General features: G+C 27.9%; 1 protein-coding gene across 6 annotated transcripts in view; it reads left to right on the plus strand.

The window, feature by feature from the left end:
• LOC107441762 (DCN1-like protein SCCRO4) overlaps positions 1-7,957 on the plus strand; it is a 37,760-nt gene that overhangs the window by 7,022 nt on the left and 22,781 nt on the right. For all 6 annotated transcript variants that reach the window (XM_043045266.2, XM_021144347.3, XM_043045269.2 and 3 more), the window contains one exon: positions 1,512-1,654. In XM_043045266.2, coding sequence (XP_042901200.1) covers positions 1,578-1,654 — 77 coding nt within the window. In that variant the 5' untranslated portion in view covers positions 1,512-1,577. The remainder of the gene's footprint in view (positions 1-1,511; positions 1,655-7,957) is intronic.

The following is a 7,957-nucleotide window of genomic DNA, read 5'->3' on the forward strand; positions in this document are numbered from 1 at the left end:
CTTTTTCTTTTTCAAAAAACCTTTGATTTTATAGACTATATATTTATTACGCAAGGGTTTCTATTAGACTTTAAACTTTACTTTTTCTTGAAAATGTGGTAAATGGAAACTGATATGTTTAGCTTCAAAATTTTCTTTCAGAAATTAAAATCGGTTTTTATTTTTTCTCTTTGGCTTTTGTGAATATTCTTTTTTTATGACACACACACACATATATAGCGATTTTATGATAGCGCCTTACTTTTAAAAACGTTTCTGATAATGATTTTCTCCTTCAACATTTTATGGATAATATTTTTGCCTTGAAGGGAAAAACTCAAAACAACATAGAGTATTTTAGAAATGTCTGAAAAAATAACTTGCTTTTAATGCTAGACATATATTAAAAAATTTGAAAATGCCTTATCAACATTTTCTTTAACATAGACCTATTAGGCATTGTTCAATAAATGAAAGAAGTATATTAAGTTTGAATAAAATATTGTCAGAGATTAATTCAGATACAACACCGCTCAGAAATACCACGAATTAATGACGATGATCCTCATCCTAATATTGGCGCTTGTATCAGCAATGAAAATAGTGTCTATATCCCAAGAAAGCTTATAAAGCATACAAATTTTTTCTAAAAAGCTGATTTTTCTTCACCTACCAGTCCTCCAGAAATCTATCAGCTAACAGCCAATAGGAATATGTTTCTATGGGGATAGGAATGATGCAAACCACAATTGTTTGATTTATTCCACTCAAATGATATAGTACAGCCTCTGTCTTGGACATCTTTATCGAATTTTGAATGAAAGTTAAATTCTAAAAAAAAATTAAATTTGTGGAGGCACTTAAGAAATTTATTTTTATGTCTCGCCTGTGTATAAAATTTTTTTTTAAAAAAAATGAAAATCAGTGGCTAAATAAAGAAAAAAAACTTCATGATAGAACTGCTGGAATATAAAATACAATAAAAACAATTAATTTTGTAATTGTAGCCATGAAAAGAAAATTATGTGAAGTTTGGTTTTAATAAATATCCTATACAAAAACAAAAAAGTCCTACATCTCTCATTGAAGCCTTTAAATTTTAGTACAATACATAAATGACTCCATTTTCTAAAAATAGATTTATTTGTTAGCTTTGACTTTCAAAACAGCAATGTTAAGCTTTATATTTATTCATTTTATATCATTTACTTTAATATATTTTAGCTTTATTATTAGTTATTATCTAAGTTATTAATTCCCTCTTTATATTACATACTCTTTCCAAAAGCTTTCAAAAAGCTGGACTCTGTGTTTTTGCTCAAATTTAAAATTTGTATATCTTTATTTTTCTATATTTTCCAATTTTATAGTCATCTTTTTCCTACTTTTGAAAATTCTGATTAACAATAAGGATTTTGTTTTATATATAGATTCTTAGTGTAATTAATAAACATGTATTTCATTCTAAAATATATGATTATTTGTCAAGTATTAAATGTTTACATTCAATTAAGGAAGTTTTTTCATTTTAGACTTTACGAGACAACAGAACTACAAACCTCGACAATAACTCAACATTAGGACAGTTGTCAATTGTCATGCCCCCTCAGCGTCGAAAGCGTGGCGAAATTGTCGAAGAACCTAAGAACAACAACAAACGTCAACGAATGACTAAGTAAATAGTTTTGAAAATTATTAACTTTGATTTTCACTTAACTTCAGTAACTGTTTATCCTTTTAAATATTTGATTATGATGTTATGGGAAATTTTGGTATTGCACGTTTTTTATTTAGCTCACATTGAGCTTGTACAGACATAGTTTTCTATTTCAACCCATTAATATCTGAATTTTTTTTCAACTTAATATTCTGTTTGGTTTTGAAAATGGTGTCAAATGAAGGGGGGGAGGGGGGAATTAAACTTTAACGGATATTTATTTTATAAAAATCTAAAAGTCATAATTTTTGGACACTAACCATGAATGGGTACGGGTTTTTCCCATTTAAAAAAGAATCCAAAATAAGAATTTTAGCTTCTTTAGAAAAAAAATAAAATTAAATTATATATGAAATTCTAAAAACATTTGCAGTTACTGCACTTTCTATTGACTTTTTTTGTACAATTTCCTCAGTGTAACTGTTTTATTCACCCCAACAAAGTGATTTATACCATCATAATTAATTAAATCTTGCACTTTGCATCTGCATGTTTTTGAATTAAGTTTGATTGGATCAGAGAAAGTGGTCTTTGATAATGTGTTAAACATATTCTCATGTTTGATGCTTAAAAAATCTAATAATTTTGAAGAAGAAAATGGATACAAATGACATGTGCCAAATATTTCGAATCGCATTTTCTAACCCAAATACAAATAGTGGCCACCACTGTTTCTTAGACAGAGTGGAACAATGATATGCATTTGCATTAAGAGAAAAAATAAATTCTCAAAAACCAGCATATGAATTACGAATTTAAAGTTTCATACCACATTATGTATTTACATTGAAATATTTCAGATATTATTAAATTTTTATGATATATTATCTATCACATTTTTTGTAACACTTAAATATGTATTTAAATTAATTGATGTTGAAAATAGAACAAATTGCCGTTAGGATATATTTAATTGTTTTAATAGGCTGCAGCAATGACTTAAATTTCTACTCTATAATGGCAATTTCATTGCTCCCAAGATTGCTCCATAGTGATTCTTTATTATTCCTATTCTTGTATATGTAACATGGTGATTTAAATATAAGCTTCATTTTAAGACCATTTCATTATTATATTCTTATATTTTCAGGGAGACTTTCGTTTTTTGATTTCTAATAATAATGAGAAAATGAAAATTATAAATGCTTTCCATTTTTCCCTCTAACTTCTGCAGAAATTTTTTTTTTAACTAGTTAAACTATTTTATGGGGAATTTAATTTTCTGTGGAGCGAAAGTATTGTAGTCCTCATTCCTCCCTCTGAAGTTTCTCTAAAATTCATTTCCTTGGGATAAAACTAGTTGACCTTTATACAGGGATGAGATTTTTTCGCTTTTGCCTCTCGAACTTCAGCCTTTTTTATAACTCCGATAATCTAAAAGTTTAATTTTTTTAAAAATATAAATATCCCCTTTTTAAATTTTTTTTTCGAAAATTTGAGCGTTCAACATTGCGATTCTTATTAAGGGTATTTAAATATCGTACATTGCGATTCTTATTTACGAGATTTAAGTATCCAATATCGCGATTTGTATTTACGCGCTTTTAAAACCCTATGTAGCGATCACGCGAGCTTAAAAATCCAATGTCGTGATTCGTTTTTTTGTAGTTGTAATATCAAACATCGATTTTCGTATTTATACGTACTTTAAAAATTAGACATTGTGATTTGTATTTGCACAATTTAAACATTATGCATCATGATTCGCATTTACGTGATCTAAAAATTACGCATTATGATTTGTATTTTCGCATTTTTTAATATTCAATATAGAGTTTCATATTCACTAGATATAAAAGCCTCATATCGGGATTCATATTCTCTCAATTTAAAATCATGCATGTGATTCATATTCATGTATTCACACAATTTTGAGATTAATCATCGGGATTTACAATCACATGGCTTACAAGTTTAAAACTTTTTTTTGTATATATACACACACACAGGGGTGATTCTGCTCCGGAAAAAATCCAGACTTCCGGATTTTTCGCTACCCGCGATCCAAAAGTTTCCGGAAATCTGAAGTCCAGAAGTTTCAATAAATCATCGATCACATTTATATACAGGGATGAGATTTTTCCGCTTTTTAGCGGATTTCCGCTTTTTAGCGGATTTCCGCTTTTTTCACTTATCTCTTGAATTGCAGCTTTTTTTATCAAATATTCAGATTTTTCTAAAAATTTCACTTTTTTTAATAAGTATTCCGCTTTTTCAGAAAATTGACCAGTTTTCAAAGAGAAACAGAAAATTCAAACTACATAGCTACCAATCCTTTCTCATTTTTACTTATTTTAGCTATTTTCTCCCCTTTTACTAGCAGCAGATAAGATTTTCCGAATTTTTTACCCGCCCTCCAGATATATCAGATTTTTTTAATTCAAACGACGCTATTTCTGACGAGCCTTTTAGAGGTCCCAATCCTGGAATCTGCTAATATCTCGATTTTATTCACACAATTTTAATATCAAACATAACTTTTCATATTTGCGTGTTGCGATTCTTATTCACATGATTTGAATATTGTGTGTTGCGATTCTTATTTACAAGTTACAAGATTTAAAAATCCAATATTGTGATTCGTATTTACGCCTTTTTAAAAACCTATGTAGCGATTCGTATTCACGCAAGTTTAAAATTCAATGTCTTGATTTGCTCATGCGGTTTATAATATCAAACATTGATTTTCGTATTTATACGTGATTTTAAAATAAGGCATTGGGATTCGCATTCACGCATTCTAAAAATTATGCATCATAATTCTTATTTATGCAATCTAAAAATTACGCATCATGATTCGTATTTACGCAATCTAAAAATTATGAATCGTGATTTGTATTTACGCGTTTTAAAAATTCTATATCCCAGTTTGTATTTTCTCATTTTCAAAATCGTATATCTAGTTTCATATTCATGTGATTTCAAAATCCATAATTGTTATTCATATTCACGCAATTTTAAGATCAACTATCGCGATTCTTGTAAGAAGTAAATTTTTTTTAAAATTAGTTACTATAAAGGTGACTGTTTTTCTAACGACGATTATTAGTATATGTAAGTGTTACAACATCAGAGAAACTGGAAGGGAATATATTCAAAACTTACATTCTGTGCTTGCAAAGAAGAAAAAATAGGATTTGTCACAAGATGTTTGAAGATGGACTAACGACTAAATATAGCAAACATAAAAGATATAGCAAACAAAAGCAATCACTTAAAAAGGGATTTAATTTAATTTTTTTTTTTTTGGAAAAAGAGTTAATTAACTCATCATCAAAATTTTATTTATAATTGCTGTTATTTATGCTATAAAATGCAAAATTCTTATCAAATAAAAAACAATTATCTAAACAGTTGCTGATTGTCATGTAATTTTTCAAACTAAAATAGCAATTTTTGTATGTTAAGGAGTTACTATATATTTCTACTTCACTGTTATTGATATGTTTCAAAGGGCTCTAGTTAGATTAGACTATGATATGAACATAATGATTCAGTCCATTGTTAAAGTTTTTTTTTCCAATATAACAAATTTCATTAAAATCTGTCCTGTAGTTCTAGAGATAATTGACCAAGTCTGCAAATTCTCTTAATTTCTTACACCAGTGTAGATTTCCCACCCTTTAGTATTCACTTGACCTAACAGCACAAACCAAAAAATAAAAGGTGGATAATGAAATAGGCTTCAATTCTAAATTCTGATAAAAAGGCACCCCATGTTTGTTATCTCTTACTGGGTCCTCTTTTTTTGTTTTTGAGGAATTATTTATTGTATTGGATTGTATTTATTGTTCAAATTAGTGAGCATATTTAAAAATATAGATGAGTTTTCACGTTAGTTTCTGCCTTCATGTTGCAGTTTTTTCATGGAAATCGAAACATTATCCTTCAATAACAAAATTGAATAAAAATACATGTCTTTTTTAAAGAGTAAAAACGCTTTAAATTACCAATATAAATATTAATTTTTTTTTAATTCTCCCTTCTATTTCAAATAAACAAAAAACTATTACACTTTTCTTATTTTTTAATGAAATTGTGTGGAGTTCAGCAAATTATACAACATCCAAAGTAAAACCAAATTTTGATGGCCATGAACATTTTCACTTTAAATTAATAATACGAAGAAGAAAAATTTTTAGCACTTATTCTTTTAAATATAATCAAGATACATTTATATATTTGTTTATTTATTTTTAACATTTTTATTTCCAAAACAATATTTACATATGGTTTTTAATGAAATGTATGTATATACAGTAGGGAATCGATTATCCGGAACAATCGGGACCATCGCTATTCCAAATAACTGATTTTTCCGGTTTTCTGAATCGCTACGAAAAGCCTTTTTTTTTTTTTTTATAAATAATCTTAAAAAGAAGAAAAAATGATGAAGTAATACACTAATGATTATTTCCAAAATGATGGTAAGGTAAACATCTTTCAAAAAAGAAAGAAAAATCATAAAATCTTATGAGGAAAAAAAATTATTTTTTTGAAAATAACGGGAAAATTTATTACATTTCGTTCCGATTTTCTGAATTCCGGATAACGGGTTCTGTACTGTACTAATTTTAGAACTATGGTATGAGTACCCACTTAGGAGTAAAGTATGTATATCTAAACATGTTCTTTTGAATGCATTACTGTAAGAAAACTATAAAACAAAATTAATAAGTTATGCTTCATATTCAATCTATATTAATCCTATGTATCTAAAATACATCAAAATGTTCAGTAAAATAAATTTAATAGTTTGATTTTAGAAAGTCTACTTTAAAAAATACCACTTTATCCCACCTGGCCCCCTACAGTGTACATCTGAAAATTTGTCACCTTGAATAACTTTCTATAGTGTTCAATTTTTAAAAGTCACTGAATAATGACAATTTTGTTTTGGAGAGAGACATTTAAAAATCCACTCTTTCAACTGTAGAACTTTTCCTCTAAATAAAATTAAAAAATGCAGCAGTTGTCCTTGAGGTATTATAAATCTGTATTTTCATTTGAAAACTTGTCACCTTGAATGCCTTTTTAAATTGTGCAGTTTTTGAAAATCCCGGAATAATGAAAATTTTGTTTTGGAGGAAGACGTTTGAATTACCCACTCTTTCAACTGTGGAACTTTTCCTTTAAAAAAAAAATGGCAATTGTCCCTGAAGTTTCGTTAATTAATGCTTTGTACTTTGTGAGAATCACCAAGCATTCATTTATATTTGTCCATGTGTTCATCTGAAAACTTGTCACCTTGAATAACTTTTTAAACTGTACAATTTTTAAAAATCGCTGAATAATGACAATTTTGTTTTGGAGAGAGACATTTAAAAACACGTTTTTTCAATTGTAAAACTTTTCCTCTCATTTAAAAACCCACTCTATTTAATTGTGAAATTTGGCAGTTGATCCGCATTTTTTATAAATTTATAGTGATCCTCAGGGATGAGATTTTTCCGCTTTTTAGCGGATTTCAGCTTTTTTCTCTTGAATTTCAGTTTTTTTTTAATCAAAAATTCAGATTTTTCTAAAAATTTCACTTTTTTATATAAGTATTCCGCTTTTTCAGAAAATTCACCGATTTTCAAAGAGAAACAGAAAATTCAAACTACATACAATCCTTTCTCATTTTAACTTATTATAGCTATTTTCTTCCCTTTTACTCGCAGCAGATAAGATTTTCCGAATTTTTTACCCGCCCTCCAGATAGATCCGATTTTTGTAGTTCAAATGACGCTGCTTCTGACAAGCCTTTTAGAGGTTCCAAGCCTGGAATCTGCTAATATCTCGATTCTTATTCTCACGATTTTAATATCAAGCATAGCTTTTCATATTTGCGTGTTGCTATTCTTATTCACGCGATTTGAATATTGTACGTTTTGATTCTTATTTACGAGAGTCAAAAATCCGATATTGTGATTCGTATTTACGCCTTTTAAAAAACCTATATAGCTATTCGTATTCACGCAAGTTTAAAATTAATGCCTTGATTTGCTCATGCGGTTTATGATATCAAACATTGATTTTCGTATTTATATGTGATTTTAAAATAAGGCGTTGAGATTCGCATTCACGCATTCTAAAAATTATGCATCATAATTCTTATTTATGCAATTTAAAAATTACGCATCATGATTCGTTTTTACGCGATCTAAAAATTATGAATCGTGATTTGTATTTACGCGTTTTAAAAATTCTATATCCCAGTTTGTATTTTCTCATTTTCAAAATCGTATATCTAGTTTCATATATAATGATCAACAAAAT

This window comes from Parasteatoda tepidariorum, chromosome 1, assembly GCF_043381705.1.
Source record: "Parasteatoda tepidariorum isolate YZ-2023 chromosome 1, CAS_Ptep_4.0, whole genome shotgun sequence".
NCBI lineage: Eukaryota > Metazoa > Arthropoda > Arachnida > Araneae > Theridiidae > Parasteatoda > Parasteatoda tepidariorum.